This window comes from Manis pentadactyla, chromosome 4 (genome assembly GCF_030020395.1).
Source record: "Manis pentadactyla isolate mManPen7 chromosome 4, mManPen7.hap1, whole genome shotgun sequence".
In the NCBI taxonomy this organism is placed as follows: Eukaryota; Metazoa; Chordata; class Mammalia; order Pholidota; family Manidae; genus Manis; species Manis pentadactyla.
Window position 1 is genome coordinate 42491838 of NC_080022.1, and position 16267 is coordinate 42508104.

Below are 16267 nucleotides of genomic sequence, written 5' to 3' on the forward strand. Positions count from 1 at the left end.
CTACTTTCTTTACTGTGGTTTTATTACCTTAAGTGACAGCTATTAAACCTTAGAAACACTTCCATCTCTAGCAGTTCCTCTAAAATACACTGTAGAGATGGCTTGTGGGAGGTAAATTCTCTCAGCTTTTGCTTATTGGAAATTGTTTAATCCCTCCTTCAAATTTAAATTTTAATCTAGCCAGATAAAGTATTCTTGTTTCAAGGCCCTTCTTCTTCGTTGCATTAATACATCATGCCACTCCCTTCTGGCCTGTAAGGTTTCTGCTGAGAAGTCTAATGATAGCCTGATGGGCTTTCCTTTGTATGTGATCTTATTTCTCTCTCTGGCTGCTTTTAATAGTCTGTCCTTATCCTTGATCTTTGCCATTTTAATTACTATATGTCATGGTGTTGTCTTCCTTGGATCCCTTTTGTTGGGAGATGTTTACAACTCCATGGCCTGATTGACTATCTCCTATCCCAGGTTGGGGAAGTTTTCAGCAGTTACCTTCTCAAAGACTCTTTCTATTCCTTTTTCTCTCTCTTTATTCTTCTGGTACTCTATAATACAAATATTATACTGTTTGGATTCACACTTCTCTCAATATTCTTTCATTCTTAGAGATCCTTTTTTCTGTCTGTGCCTCAGCTTCATTGTATATTCCTCTTTAGTTTCTATTTCATTTATCTTCTCCTCCTTTGTATCTTATTTGCTTTTAATACACTCCGTTGTGTTCTTCAATGATTGGATCTCCTTCTGGAATTCATTCCTGAGTTATTGGATATTTTTTGTACCTCCATGAGCGTGTTAATGGTTTTTATTTTGATATCCCTTTGAGGAAGATTCATGAGGTCCATGTCATTTAAATCTTTCTCAAAAGTTGTATTCATAATTTTACTTTGAACAAGGTTCCTTTGGCGTTTCATATGTGTATGTGGCTCCATCTAGTGCCCAGAAGCTCTACTTTCTGGAGCTGCTCATCCCCTGAAGCAATGTTGGCGGTAGCAGGGGAGTGGTATTGGTGCCTGGGGGGAGGGAAGAGCTGTTTCCTTCTTCTCGGCTGTTATGCCTGTCTCCACTGCCTGAACCAGTGGGCCAAGCACACAGGAATAAGCCCCTATGCTTTGCATTTGGAGTTGCTGTAGACAGATATTCCCTCTGGCTGGCCTAACGCCATGGTAGTGTTTTCCAGTTTGTGAGCCAGGTGGGGCTGGCTAGGAGAAAGGCACAGTAGGCTGCGTATCATGGAGGGGGTCCTTGGAGCTGTGTAGCCAGCCAGGGAGCTGGAGCACCTGAACATCATGAAAGCTCCCAACCTGCTGGGCCCCCAAACAATTTTGTCTACCTGCCCTTTCTCCTGAGCACTAAGCTCTGTGCTATCCTTGCTCTTTCTAGCAGCCTTCTTGCTCTTAGGAAGTCTCTCAGACTGCCTGCCTTTCTTTGGGCCAGAGCAGCCAGTTATGGATCCCTGCTTTCCACAAGTGGCTGGAATATCAGTCTCTCCAGGTATCCCACCTGTCTTAGCTTTCCAATCCCCTACTCACTAGAGTACCGTGAAAGCACCATGAAATGTAGGTTTTTGCTACCAGAGCAGATCTCCAGAGTTAGGTATTCACCAGTTCCAGGCCTCCACTGTCTCTCCACTCTGTTTCTCTTCCTCCCGCCGGTGAGCTGGGATGGGGTAAGGGCTTGGGTCCCACCGGGCCACAGCTTTGGTTTGTTACTCTGTTGCGTGAGGTTTATTCTTTTCTCCAGGTGTATGCAGTTTGGTGCAGTTCTCTTTCCTGTTGCTCTTTCAGGATTAGTTGTATTAATTATATTTCTGTATTATATGCAGTTTTAGGAGGAAGCCTCTGTCTCACCTCTCATGCTGCCATCTTTAATCCCTCCTCTATAAACTATCTTTTATGCCTTGTATTATGAGTATTTTTCTATGTGATTAATATATCTTTGAACTAATGTATCTTAGAATTTTTTTTTTATTTTAGGTGAGCAAGGTACAGACTTTCATTTAGAAATAAAGTGAGAGAATAGAGCTCCTGGCTCACGCTAGGAGGGGACAAGAGAGCCCATGTATCTTTGAATTTTTAATGGCTGTATATTAGTCAACTTTTAAAATGTTGCGTATGTATAGTTTAATGTAGTTAAGAGTTGCGCTCTTGATTCAGTTTTTAATGTGAAGCTACATTTTCTCATAGGTATAGGTATAGAATGCTGAGAAGGATAATGATTTTCTGAGCTGTTTTCAATTATGCAAAAACAAAGGTAGTGCTTGACTACTTTTAAAAATAAGATTGAGGATTGTGGCTTGAGTAGAGCAGCGGAAATCTCCTCCCAAAACCATATATATTTTTGAAAATACAACAAGTACAAGTATTCCTAAAAGAGAGACCAGAAGACACAGAACAACAGCCAGACTACATCCACACCTGCGAGAACCCAGCACCTCGTGAAGGGGGTAAGATACAAGTCACGGCCCAGTGGGACCCAAGTGCCCCTCACCCCAGCTCCCGGCGGGAGGAGAGGAGTCAGAGCCGGGAGGGAGAGGGAGCCCAGGACTGCTAAATAGCCAGCCCTAGCCATCCACACCAGAGCACAGACAAACTGCATGCATGGGGTGCTGGAAACTAGGGAAACAGGACAGTAAGACCTGTGAGTGGGTCCCCGCAGCCGGCGCCCCTAGGACAAAGAAAAGTGAGTGCTTTTTGAAAGTCTTAAAGAGACAGGGACCCCACAGCTGGATGGAAGCGTCCTGGGACACTTAGCCCAGCAGCTGGGAATTCCAGGGAACACCAGGCACCCTAATGCCCTTGGCGGCAGTGCGGCTCGGAGGCCCCTCACAGCGATAAACAGCCTCCTGCCTGTCTCCCCTCTAATGTGGCTCTGCCATATTGGAGCAGCAGACTGAGGCTGGCCACACCCATAGCAACCATGGGCCTTTACTCCACAGCAACGGCGGAGCTTAACTCCACAGCAGCAAGGCAAGAATCAGAGGCCACATCTGTGTGCAGCTGCCCAGCACAAGCTGCTAGAGGTCGCTGTTCTCCCAGGAGAGGAAGGCCACAAACCAGCAAGAAGGGACATTCCCCCGACCGACACAAAGCGCCAGCCCCGCACAACTACCTCTATCACCGTGAAAAGGCAAAAGAATTTGATACAGACTAAAATCACAGAGTCAATCACTGAGAAGGAGATAGAACCAGTCTTCCTGAAAAATAATTCAAAATAAAGGTCATAACCATACTGACGGAGCTGCAGAGAAATATACAAGAGCTAAGAGATGACGTCTGGAGGGAGATTACAGAAATGAAACAGTCTCTGGTAGGATTTATAAGCAGAATGGATAAGATGCAAGAGGCCATTGATGGAATAGAAACCAGAGAACAGGAATGCATAGAAGCTGATGCAGAGAGAGATAAAAAGATCTCAAGGAATGAAGCAATATTAAGAGAACTGTGCGACCAATCCAAAAGGAACAATATCCGCATTATAGGGGTACCAGAAGAAGAAGAGAGAGTAAAAGGGATAGAAAGTGTCTTTGAAGAAATAATGGCTGAAGACTTCCCCAAACTGGGGGAGGAAATAATCGATCAGACCACAGAAGTACACAGAACTCCCAACAGAAGGGACCCAAGGAGGACAACAGTAAGACATATAATAATTAAAATGGCAAAGATCAAGGACAAGGACAGAGTTTTAAAGGCAGCTAGAGAGAGGAAAAAGGTCACCTACAAAGGAAAACCCATAGGCTATCATCAGACTTCTCAACAGAAACCTTACAGGCCAGAAGAGAATAGTATGATATATTTAATGCAATGAAACAGAAGGGCCTTGAACCAAGAATACTGTATCCAGCATGATTATCATTTAAATATGAAGGAGGGATTAAATAATTCCCAGACAAGCAAAAGTTGAGGGAATTTGCCTCCCACAAACCACCTCTACAGGGTATTTTAGAGGGACTGCTCTAGATGGGAGCACTCCTAAGACTAAATGTCACCAGAGAAAATAAAATCACAGCAAAGAAAGCAGACCAACCAAATACTAACTAAAGGCAAAAAATAAAATCAACTACCCACAAAAGCAGTTAAAGGAAACACAAAAGAGCCCAGAATAAAACACCCAACATATAAAGAATGGAGGAGGGGGAATAAGAAGGGAGAGAAATAAAGAATCACCAGGCAGTGTTTATAACAGCTCAATAAGCGAGTTAAGTTTGACAGTAAGATACTAAAAAAGCTAACCTTGAACCTTTGGTAACCACGAATCTAAAGCCTGCAATGGCAATAAGTACATATCTTTCAATAATCACCCTAAATGTAAATGGACTGAATGCACCAATCAAAAGACACAGAGTAATAGAATGGATAAAAAAGCAAGACCCATCTATATGCTGCTTACAAGAAACTCACCTCAAACCTAAAGACACACACAGAGAAAAAGTCAAGGGATGGGAAAAGATATTTCATGCAAACAACAGGTAGAAAAAAGCAGGTGTAGCAGTTCTAGTATCAAACAGAATAGACTTCAAAACAAAGAAAGTCACAAGAGATAAAGAAGGACATTACATAATGATAAAGGGGTCAGTCCAACAAGAGGATATAACCATTGTAAATATATATGCACCCAACACAGGAGCACCAGCATATGTGAAACATATACTAACAGAACTAAAGGATGAAATAGAATGCAACGCATCTTTTATTTATTTATTTATTTGTTTATTTATTAAATCTGTTTTTTTAATTCATTTTATTATCATTAATCTACAATTACATGAAGAACATTTCTAACTTAACTCACTTAGTATGCTGTTACAAACACAATCTAAAGGTTCTTTTCTATTTCTCCTTTTTTTTCGTCCTTCATTCTTTATATATTAGGTATCACATTCTGTACTTCTTGTCTATCCCTTGATTAACTTTTGGGATAGTTAATTTAATTTTGCATTTGCTTCGTAATTAGCTGTACTACTTTCTATACTGTGGTTTTATTACCTCTGGTGACAGCTCTTCAACCTTAGGAGCACTTCCATCTATAGCAGTCCCTCCAAAATAGACTGTAGAGATTGTTTGTGGGAGGTAAATTCTCTCAGCTTTTGCTTATCTGGAAATTGTTTAATCCCTCCTTCAAATTTAAATGATAATCTTCCTGGATAAAGTAATCTTGGTTCCACTCCCTTCTGCTTCATGGCATTAAATACATCATGCCATTCCCTTCTGGCCTGTAAGGTTTCTGCTGATAAGTCTGATGTTAGCCTGATGGGCTTTCCTTTGTATGTGATCTTATTTCTGTTTCAGGCTGCTTTTAACAGTCTGTCCTTACCCTTGATCTTTTCCATTTTAATTACTATGTGTCTTGGTGTTGTCTTCCTTGAGTTCCTTGTGTTGAGAGATCTGTGGATCCCAGATTGGGAAGTTTTCAGCAACTAACTCCTCAAAGACACTTTCTATCCCTTTCTCTCACTCTTCTTCTTCTGGTATCCCTATAATGCGAATATTGTTCTGCTTGGATTGGTCACAGTTCTCTCAATATTCTTTCATTTTCAGAGATCCTTTTTTCTCTCTGTGCTTCAGTTTCTTTGTATTCCTGTTCTCTAGTTTCTATTTCATTTACTGTCTCCTCCACTGTATCCAACCTGCTTTTAATGCCCTCTATCATGCTCTTCTACGATTGGATCTCCAACCTGAATTCATTCCTGAGTTCTTGGATGTCTTTCCGTACCTCCATTACAATGTTGATGATTTTTATTTTGAACTCCCTTTCAGGAAGAGTCATGAGATCCATATCATTTAAATCTTTCTTGGAAGTTGTATTAATAATTTTTTTCTGGACAAGGTTCCTTTGGCATTTCATGTTTGTATATGGTGCCCTCTAGTGTCCAGGACCTCTATTCTGGAGCTGCTCAGCCCCTGAAGCAATGTCGGTGGTCGCAGGGGAATGGTACTGGTGCCTGGGGGGAGGAAAGAGCAGTTCCCCCATCCCGGCTGCTGTGCCAGTCTCCACTGCCTGAGCCAGTGGGCTGGTCACACAGGTGTAAGTTTTTGTCCCAGAGCAGCCGGATATGGATCCCTGCTTTCCACAAGCAGCCAGAATTCCAGTCTCCCCAGGAACTCTGACTGTATTAACTTTCCAACCTGGTAGTCATGCGAGTCTCATGAAAGAACCATGAAATGTAGGTTTGTGTTCCCAGAGCAGATCTCCGGAACTAGGTATTCAGCAGTCCGAAGCCTTCCACTCCCTCCCTGTGTGAGCTTCCTTCCACCAGTGAGCTGGGGTGGGAGAGGGGCTCAGGTCCTGCAGAGTCACAGCTCTGGTACGTTACCCCGTTCGGTGAGGTCTGTTCTTTTCTTCAGGTGTATGCAGTCTGGCGTAGTCCTCTTTCCTGTTGCTCTCTCAGGATTAGTTGCGCCAACTATATTTTCTAATTGTATCCAGTTTTAGGACGAAGCCTCTGTCTCTCCTCTCACGCCACCACCTATAATTCCAGTAATCGGTCAGTGCATTCATTGTAGGAGACGTCAACACACCACTCACTCCAAAGGATAGATCCACTGGATAGAAAAAAAGTAAGGACACGGAGGCACTGAACAACACACTAGAACAGATGAATCTAATAGACATGTATAGAACTCTACATCCAAAAGCAACAGGATACACATTCTTCTCAAGTGCCCATGGTTCATTGTCCAGAATAGACCACATACTAGGCGACAAAAAGAGCCTCAGTAAATTACAAAGTTTAAAACTCTACCAACCAACTTCTCAGACCACAAAGATATAAAACGAAATAAATTGTCCAAAGAAAACAAAAAGGCTCACATACACAAGGAGGCTTAACAACATGCTCCTAATTGATCAATGGATCAAGGAGCAAATTAAAATAGAGATCAAGAAATATATGAAAACAAATGACAACAACACAAAGCCCCAACTTCTGTGGGACGTAGTGAAAGCAGTCTTAAGAGGAAAGTATATAGCAATCCAGGCCTACTTAAAGAAGGAAGAACAGTCCCAAATGAATAGTCTAACGTCACGATTATCGAAATTGGAAAAAGAAGAACAAATGAGGCCTAAAGTCAGAAGAAAGAAGGACGTAATAAAGATCAGAGAAGAAATAAACAAAATAGAGAAGAATAAAACAATAGAAAAAAATCAATGAAACCAAGAGCTGGTTCTTTGAGAAAATAAACAAAATAGATAAGCCTCTAGCCAAACTTATTAAGAGACAAAGAGAATCAATACACATCCACCGAATCAAAAACAAGAAAGGAAAAATCAAGACTCCACAGATATACAAAGAATTATTAGAGACTACTATGAACACCTATATGCTAACAAGCTGGAAAACCTAGAAGAAATGGACAACTTCCTAGAAAAATACAACCTTCCCAGCCTGACCAAGAAAGAAACACAAAATTTAAACAAACCAATTAGGAGCAAAGATATTGAAGTAGTAATCAAAAAAACCACCCAAGAATAAAACCCCCAGACCAGATGGATTTACCTCAAAATTTTATCAGACATACAGAGAAGTCATAATACCCATTCTCCTTAAAAGTTTTCCAAAAAATAGAAGAGGAGGGAATACTCCCAAACTCATTCTATGAAGCCAACATCACCCTAATACCAAAACCAGGCAAAGACCCCCACCAAAAAAGAAAACTACAGACCAATATCCCTGATGAACATAGATGCAAAAATACTCAACAAAATGTTAGCAAACCGAATTCAAAAATATATCAAAAGGATCATACACGACGACTAAGTGGGGTTCATCGCAGGGATGCAAGGATGATACAACATTTGAAAATCCATCAACATCATCCACCACATCAAGAAAAAGGACAAAAACCACATGATCATCTCCATAGATGCTGAAAAAGCAACAAAATTCAACATCCATTCATGATAAAAACTCTCAGCAAAATGGGTATAGAGGGCAAATACCTCAACGTAATTAAGGCCATATATGATAAACCCACAGCTAACATCATCTGAACAGTGAAAAACTGAAAACTTCTCCTATGATATCGGGAACAAGACAGGGATGTCCAGTCTCCGCACTGTTATTTAACATAGTACTGGAGGTCCTAGCCATGGCAATTAGACAAAACAAAGAAATACAAGGAATTCAGATTGGTAAAGAAGAAGTCAAACTGTCACTATTTGCAGATGACATGATATTGTACATAAAAAACCCTAAAGACTCCACTCCAAAACTACTAGAACTGATATCGGAATACAACAAAGATGCAGGATACAAAATTAACACACAGAAATCTGTAGCTTTCCTATACACTAACAATGAACCAATAGAAAGAGAAATCAGGAAGACAATTCCATTCACAATTGCATCAAAAAGAATAAAATACCTAGGAATAAACCTAACCAAAGAAGTGAAAGACCTATACCCTGAAAACTATAAGACACTCTTAAGAGAAACTAAAAAGGACACTTAAAAAATGGAAACTCATCACATGCTCCTGGCTAGGAAGAATTAATATCGTCAAAATGGCCATCCTGCCCAAAGAAATATACAGATTCGATGCAATCCCTATCAAATTACCAACAACATTCTTCAACGAACTACAACAAATAGTTAAAAAATTCATATGGAAAGACCAAAGACCCCAAATAGTCAAAGCAATCCTGAGAAGGAAGAATAAAGTGGGGGGGATCTCGCTCCCCAACTTCAAGCTCTACTACAAAGCCACAGTAATCAAGACAGCTTGGTACTGGCACAAGAACAGAGCCACAGACCAGTGGAACAGAATAGAGACTCCAGAGCTTAACCCAAACATATATGGTCAATTAATATATGATAAAGAGCCATGGACATACAATGGAGAAATGACAGTCTCTTCAACAGATGGTGCTGCCAAAACTGGACAGCTACGTTTAAGAGAATGAAACTGGATCACTCTCTAACCCCATACACAAGAGTAAATTTGAAATGGATCAGATATGAATATAATTGATGAAACCATAAAACTCTTAGAAAAAAACATACGCAAAAATATCTTGGACATAAACATGAGCAACTTCTTCATGAACATATCTCCCCGGGCAAGGAAAACAAAAGCAAAAATGAACAAGTGGGAGTACATCCAGCTGAAAAGCTTCTGTACAGCAAAGGACACCATCAATAGAACAAAAAGGTACCCTACAGTATGGGAGAATATATTCATAAATGACAGATCTGATAAAGGCTTAATATCCAAAATATATAAAGAGTTCATGCACCTCAACAAACAAAAAACAAATAATCCAATTAAAGAATGGTCAGAGGAGATGAGCAGACAGTTCTCCAAAGAAGAAATTTAGATAGCCAGCAGACTCATGAAAAGATGCTCCACATTGCTAATCATGAGAGAAATGCAAATTAAAACCACTATTAGGTTCCACACCAGTAAGGAAAGCCATCATCTAAATGACAAACAGCAACAAATGTTGGCGAGGTTGTGGAGAAAGGGGAACCCTCCTGTACTGCTGGTGGGAATGTAAATTAGTTCAACCGTTGTGGAAAGCAGTATGGAGGTTCCTCAGAATGCTCAAAATAGAAATACCATTTGACCCAGGAATTACAGTTCTAGGAATTTACCCTAAGAATGCAGCAGCACTCCAGTTTGAAAAAGACAGATGCATCCCTATGTTTATCGCTGCACTATTCACAATGGCCAAGATATGGAAGCAACCTAAGTGTCCATCAGTAGATGAATGGATAAAGAAGATGTGGTACGTATACACAATGGAATATTATTCAGCCATAAGAAGAAAACAGATCCTACCATTCCCAACAACATGGATGGAGCTAGAGGGTATTATGCTCAGTGAAATAAGCCAAGCGGAGAAAGACAAATACCAAATGATTTCACTCATATGTCGAGTATAAGAACAAAGAAAAACTGAAGGAACAAAACAGCAGCAGAATCGCAGAACCCAAGAATGGACTAACATTACCAAAGGGAAAGGGTCTGGGGAGGATGGGAGGGAAGAGAGGGATAAGGGGGGGAAGAAGAAAGGGGATATTACAATTAGCATGTATGATGTGGGGGGGAGGAATGGGGATGGCTGTGCAACACAGAGAAGACAAGTAGTGATTCTACAACATCTTACTACGGTGATGGACATTGACTGTAATGGGGTTTGTGGGGGGATTTGGTGAAGGGGGACCCTAGTAAACATAATGTTCTTCATGTAATTGTAGATTAATGGTAACAAAATAAAAAATCATAATAATAATAAAAATAAGATTGAGGAATAAATGAAATGGTAAATAATTTATATAAAACACTTAGCACAGTAATATAGACAGCACCTAATGGATGGTAGCTACTATAATTGTATTTTAATTGTTTTGTTGGGGACATTTAGAGTGTTTATTCCTATAAAACCCTGACACTTAAATCTTTGTGCTTATTTGATTATTTTTTCATCCCTCACACTGGAATATCTGGGGCAATCTTTTTATTTTTTGAAGATGCTAACAGCTATAGTAAATTCTTTTACCCAAATATACTTACCATATTTGAACTATCAGGTTCAGATGGAAACTGTGGGGGAGATGAAGTCGGAAAGTAAATTAGGGCTAGATTCTGGGAGGACTTAGGTATTAATCTAACAATTTAAGAGTTTTGTCTTTTGACTTAAGGCCCTTGGAAGTCAATTGAAGGTTTGAGCAGGGGAGGGTTATGGGTGGTAATTTAGGAACATTAACCTGCTGTGCCTCTGAGGTCTTCTCTGACCTACTTTGACTGTTATGTTTTTACATACTATCCAATAAGTCCTCTAATATAATATTTAATAGACTATGTAAATATTTGTTTTAATAGTTTTCTCCTCCTCCTTGAGAACATGGGTCACATGTTTTATTTCCACTGCCTAACACTTCTAGCATATGGTAGATACTGAATAAAAATACTTAGTGAGTGAGTAAACGAATGTTTTGTTCTCTACTTTTTTGGTAGCTAATCTAATGGGTTTTGTGTTCCTTTTATGTTTTTTCTTGGGCTCTAAGGAGGAGGCGTCTCCATATTCCTTACTTGATATCTGCTTGAATTTCCTGACTACTCACCTCGAGAAGTTCTGTTCAGCAAGACAAGATGGAACATTGTGTCTGCAGGAACCTGGAGTATTTCCACAGGAGGTGGCTGATCGACTCCTTCAGACTATGGCTTTTCATGGTAAAAAGAAAAAAATAAAAGAGAGGAAACAAATATGTGCTGTTAATTGGCACTGGACTTTGAAATGCTACTGTGGCCAAATGATTGTTTTCTTTGAAATAACAGAAAAGTCCAGATTAGTGTGATTGGAGGGGAAGGAATTCATATAATTTTGCCTGTCCAGCCACTTATTGTGTAATTTAGAATAAGCAATTGTCTTTTCTAACCTGCACAAATGACTTTTCATCCATTTTTTTTTTTTGCTTTGAGAGAAGCCATTCTTTTTTTTTCTTTATTTTTTATTTTGGTATCATTAATCTACAATTACATGAAGAACATTATGTTTACTAGTCACCCCCCTTCACCAAGTCCCCCCCCACATACCCCTTAACAGTCACTGTCCATCTGCATAGTAAGATGCTGTATAATGACTACTTGTCTTCTCTGTGTTGCACAGCCCTCCCCGTGCCCCACACACACTATACATGCTAATGGTAATGCCCTCTTTCTTTTTCCCCACCCTTATCCCTCCCTTTCCACCTATCCTCCCCAGTCTCTTTCCCTTTGGTAACTGTTAGTCCATTCTTGGGTTCTGTGATTCTGCTGCTGTTTTGTTCCTTCAGTTTTTCTTTGTTCTTATACTCCACATATGACTGAAATCATTTGGTACTTGTCTTTCTCCACCTGGCTTATTTCACTGAGTGTAATACCCTCTCGCTCCATCGATATTGTTGCGAATGGTAGGATCTGTTTTTTTCTTATGGCTGAGTAATATTCCATTGTGCATATGTACCATATCTTCTTTATCCATTCATCTACTGATGGACATTTAGGTTGCTTCCATTTCTTGGCTATTGTAAATAGTGCAGCGATAAACATAGGGGTGCATCTGTCCTTTTTCAAACTGAAGTGCTGCATTCTTAGGGTAAATTCCTAGAAGTGTAATTCCTGGGTCAAATGGTATTTCTATTTTGAGCATTCTGAGGAACCTCCATACTGCTTTCCACAATGGTTGAACTAATTTACATTCCCACCAGCAGTGTAGGAGGGTTCCCCTTTCTCCACAACCTCGCCAACATTTGTTGTTGTTTGTCTTTTTGATGATGGTGATCCTTACTGGTGTGAGGTGATATCTAATTGTGGTTTTAATTTGCATTTCTCTAATGATTAGCAATGTGGAGCATCTTTTCATGTGGCTGTTGGCCATCTGGATTTCTTCTTTAGAGAACTGTCTATTCAGCTCCTCTGCCCATTTTTTTATTGGATTATTTGCTTTTGTTTGTTGAGGTGCGTGAGCTCTTTATATATTTTGGATGTCAATCCTTTATTGGATCTGTCATTTATGAATATATTCTCCCATATGGTAGGATACCTTTTTGTTCTATTGATGGTGTCCTTTGCTGTACAGAAGCTTTTCAGCTTGATATAGTCCAATTTGTTCATTTTTGCCTTTGTTTCCCTTGCCCAGGGAGATATGTTCATGAAGAAGTCACTCATGTTTATGTCCAAGATATTTTTGCATATGTTTTTTTCTAAGACTTTTATGGTTTCATGACGTACATTCAGGTCTTTGATCCATTTCGAATTTACTTTTGTGTTTGCGGTTAGACAGTGATCCAGTTTCATTCTCTTAAATGTAGCTGTCCAGTTTTGCCAGCACCATCTGTTGAAGAGACTGTCATTTCTCCATTGTATGTCCATGGCTCTTTATCATATATTAATTGACCATATATGTTTGGGTTAAGCTCTGGAGTCTCTATTCTGTTCCACTGGTCTGTGGCTCTGTTCTTGTGCCAGTACCAAGCTGTCTTGATTACTGTGGCTTTGTAGTAGAGCTTGAAGTTGGGGAGCGAGATCCCCCCTACTTTATTCTTCCTTCTCAGGATTGCTTTGGCTATTTGGGGTCTTTGGCGGTTCCATATGAATTTTTGAACTATTTGTTCCAGTTCATTGAGGAATGCTGTTGGTAATTTGATAGGGATTGCATCGAATCTGTATATTGCTTTGGGTAGGATAGCCATTTTGACGATATTAATTCTTCCTAGCCAGGAGCATGGGATGAGTTTCCATTTGTTAGTGACCTGTTTAATTTCTCTTAAGAGTGTCTTATAGTTTTCAGGATATAGGTCTTTCATTTCCTTGGTTAGGTTTATTCCTAGGTATTTTATTCTTTTTGATGCAATTGTGAATGGAATTGTTTTCCTGATTTCTCTTTCTATTTGTTCATTTTTAGTGTATAGGAAAGCTACAGATTTCTGTGTGTTAATTTTGTATCCTGCAACTTTGCTGGATTCCGATATTAGTTCTAGTAGTTTTACAATGGAGTCCTTAGGGTTTTTTATGTACAATATCATGTCATCTGCAAATAGTGACAGTTTGACTTCTTCTTTACCAATCTGGATTCCTTGTATTTCTTTGTTTTGTCTGATTGCCGTGGTTAGGAGCTCCAGTACTATGTTGAATAACAGTGGGAAGAGTGGGCATCTCTGTCTTGTTCCCGATCTCACAGGAGAAGCTTTTAGCTTCTCGCTGTTCAGTATGATGTTAGCTGTGGGTTTATCATATATGGCCTTTATTATGTTGAGGTTCTTGCCCTCTATGCCCATTTTGTTGAGAGTTTTTAATCATGGTTGGATGTTGAATTTTGTTGAATGCTTTTTCAGCTTCTATGGAGATGATCATGGGGTTTTTGTCCTTTTTGTTGATGTGGTGGATGATGTTGATGGACTTTCGAATGTTGTACCATCCTTGCATTCCTGGGATGAATCCCACTTGGTCATGGTGTATAATCCTCTTGATGTATTTTTTATTTTGGTTTGCTAATATTTCATTGAGAATTTTTGCATCTACTTTCATCAGGGATATTCTGTAGTTTTCTTTTTTGGTGGAGTCTTTGTCTGGTTTGGGTATTAGGGTGATGTTGGCTTCATAGAATGAGTTTTGGAGTATTCCCTCCTCTTACTTTAAGGAGAATAGGTATTATGTCTTCTCAGTATGTCTGATAAAATTCTGAGTAAATCCATCTGGCCCAGGGGTTTTGTTGTTGGGTAGTTTTTTGATTACTGATTCATTTTCATTACAAGTAATTGGTCTGTTTAGATTTTCTGTTTCTTTCTGGATCAGTCTTGGAAGGTTGTATTTTTCTAAGAATTTGTCCATTTCTCCTAGGTTTTCCAGCTTGTTAGCATATAGGTTTTCATAGTAGTCTCTAATAATTCTTTGTATTTCCATGGGGTCTGTTGTGATTTTTCCTTTCTCGTTTCTGTTGTTATTGATGTGTGTTGACTCTCTTTTTCTCTTAATAAGTCTGGCTTATCTATTTTGTTAATTTTCTCGAAGAACCAGCTCTTGGTTTCATTGATTTTTTTTCTTTCGTTTCATTCTTCTCAATTTTATTTATTTCTTCTCTGATCTTTATTATGTCCCTCCGTCTGCTGACGTTAGGCTTCATTTGCTTTTCTTTTTCCAATTTCTATAATTGTGACATTAGACTATTCATTTGGGATTGTTCTTCCTTCTTTAAATATGCCTGGATTGCTATATACTTTCCTCTTAAGACTGCTTTTGCTGCATCCCACAGAAGTTGGGGCTTTGTGTTGTTGTTGTCATTTGTTTCCATATATTGCTGTATCTCCATTTTAATTTGGTCGTTGATCCATTGATTATTTAGGAGCATGTTGTTAAGCCTCCATGTGTTTGTGAGCCTTTTTGCTTTCTTTGTACAATTTATTTCTAGTTTTGTACTTTTGTGGTCTGAAAAGTTGGTTGGTAGGATTTCAATCTTTTGTAATTTACTGAGGCTCTTTTTGTGGCCTAGTATGTGTTCTATTCTGGAGAATGTTCCATGTGCACTTGAGAAGAATGTGTATCCTGTTGGTTTTGGATGTAGAGTTCTATGGATGTCTATTAGGTCCATCTGTTCTAGTGTGTTGTTCAGTGCCTCTGTGTCCTTACTTATTTTCTGTCTGGTGGATCTGTCCTTTGGAGTGAGTGGTGTGTTAAAGTCTCCCAAAATGAATGCATTGCATTCTATTTCCTCCTTTAATTCTATTAGTATTTGTTTCACATATATTGGTGCTCCTGTATTGGGTGCATATATGTTTATAATGGTTATATCCTGTTTTTGGATTGAGCCCTTTATCAGTATATAATGTCCTTCTTTATCTCTTTACTTTCTTTATTTTGAAGTCTATTTTGTCTGAAACTAGTACTGTAACACCTGCTTTTTCCTCCCTGTTGTTTGCATGAAATATCTTTTTCCATCCCTTGACTTTTAGTCTGTGCATGTGTTTGGGTTTGAGGTGAGTCTTTTGTAAGCAGCGTATAGATGGGTCTTGCTTTTTTATATCCATTCTATTACTCTGTATCTTTTGATTGGTGCATTCATTCCATTTACATTTAGGGTGATTATTGAAAGATATGTACTTGTTGCCATTTCAGGCTTTAGATTCGTGGTTACCAAAGATTCAAGGTTAGCTTGTTTACTACCTTACTGTCTAACTTAACTTGCTTATTGAGCTATTATAAACACAGTCTGATGATTATTTCTCTCACTTCTTATTCCTCCTCCTTCATTCTTCATATGTTGGGTGTTTTGTTCTGTGCTCTTTTTAGGAGTGCTCCCATCTAGAGCAGTCCCTCTAAAATACCCTGTAGAGGTGGTTTGTGGGAGGCAAATTCCCTCAACTTTTGCTTGTCTGGGAATTGTTTTATCCCTCCTTCAGATTTAAATAATAATTGTGCTGGATACAGTATCCTTGGTTCAAGGCCCTTCTGTTTCATTGCATTAAATATATCATGCCATTCTCTTCTGGCCTGTAAGGTTTCTGTTGAGAAGTCTTATGATAGATTGATGGGTTTTCCTTTGTAGGTGACCTTTTTTCTCTCTCTGGCTGCCTTTAATACTCTGTCCTTGTCCTTGTCCTTGATCTTTGCCATTTTAATTATTATGTGTCATGTTGTTGTCCTCTTTGGGTCCTGTCTCTTGGGAGTTCTGTGTGCCTCCATAGTCTGAGCAACTATTTCCTCCCCCAGTTTGGGGAAGTTCTCAGCAATTATTTCTTCAAAGACACTTTCTATCCCTTTTTCTCTCTCCTCTTCTTCTGGTACCCCTATAGTGC

General features: G+C 39.3%; 1 protein-coding gene across 4 annotated transcripts in view; it reads left to right on the top strand.

The window, feature by feature from the left end:
- Positions 1 to 16267, top strand: part of ZYG11B (zyg-11 family member B, cell cycle regulator) — a 117703-nt gene that overhangs the window by 40635 nt on the left and 60801 nt on the right. For 3 of the 4 annotated variants that reach the window (XR_005026316.2, XM_036892876.2, XM_036892877.2), the window contains exon 2: positions 11003 to 11168. Coding sequence is in view for 2 of the 4 variants with exons in the window: in XM_036892876.2 (XP_036748771.1) it covers positions 11003 to 11168 (166 nt within the window). In the remaining 2 variants the exon portion in view is untranslated. Of the gene's footprint in view, positions 1 to 11002; positions 11169 to 16267 lie in introns of those variants that run through there. The other variant, XM_036892878.2, reaches the window with a different exon arrangement.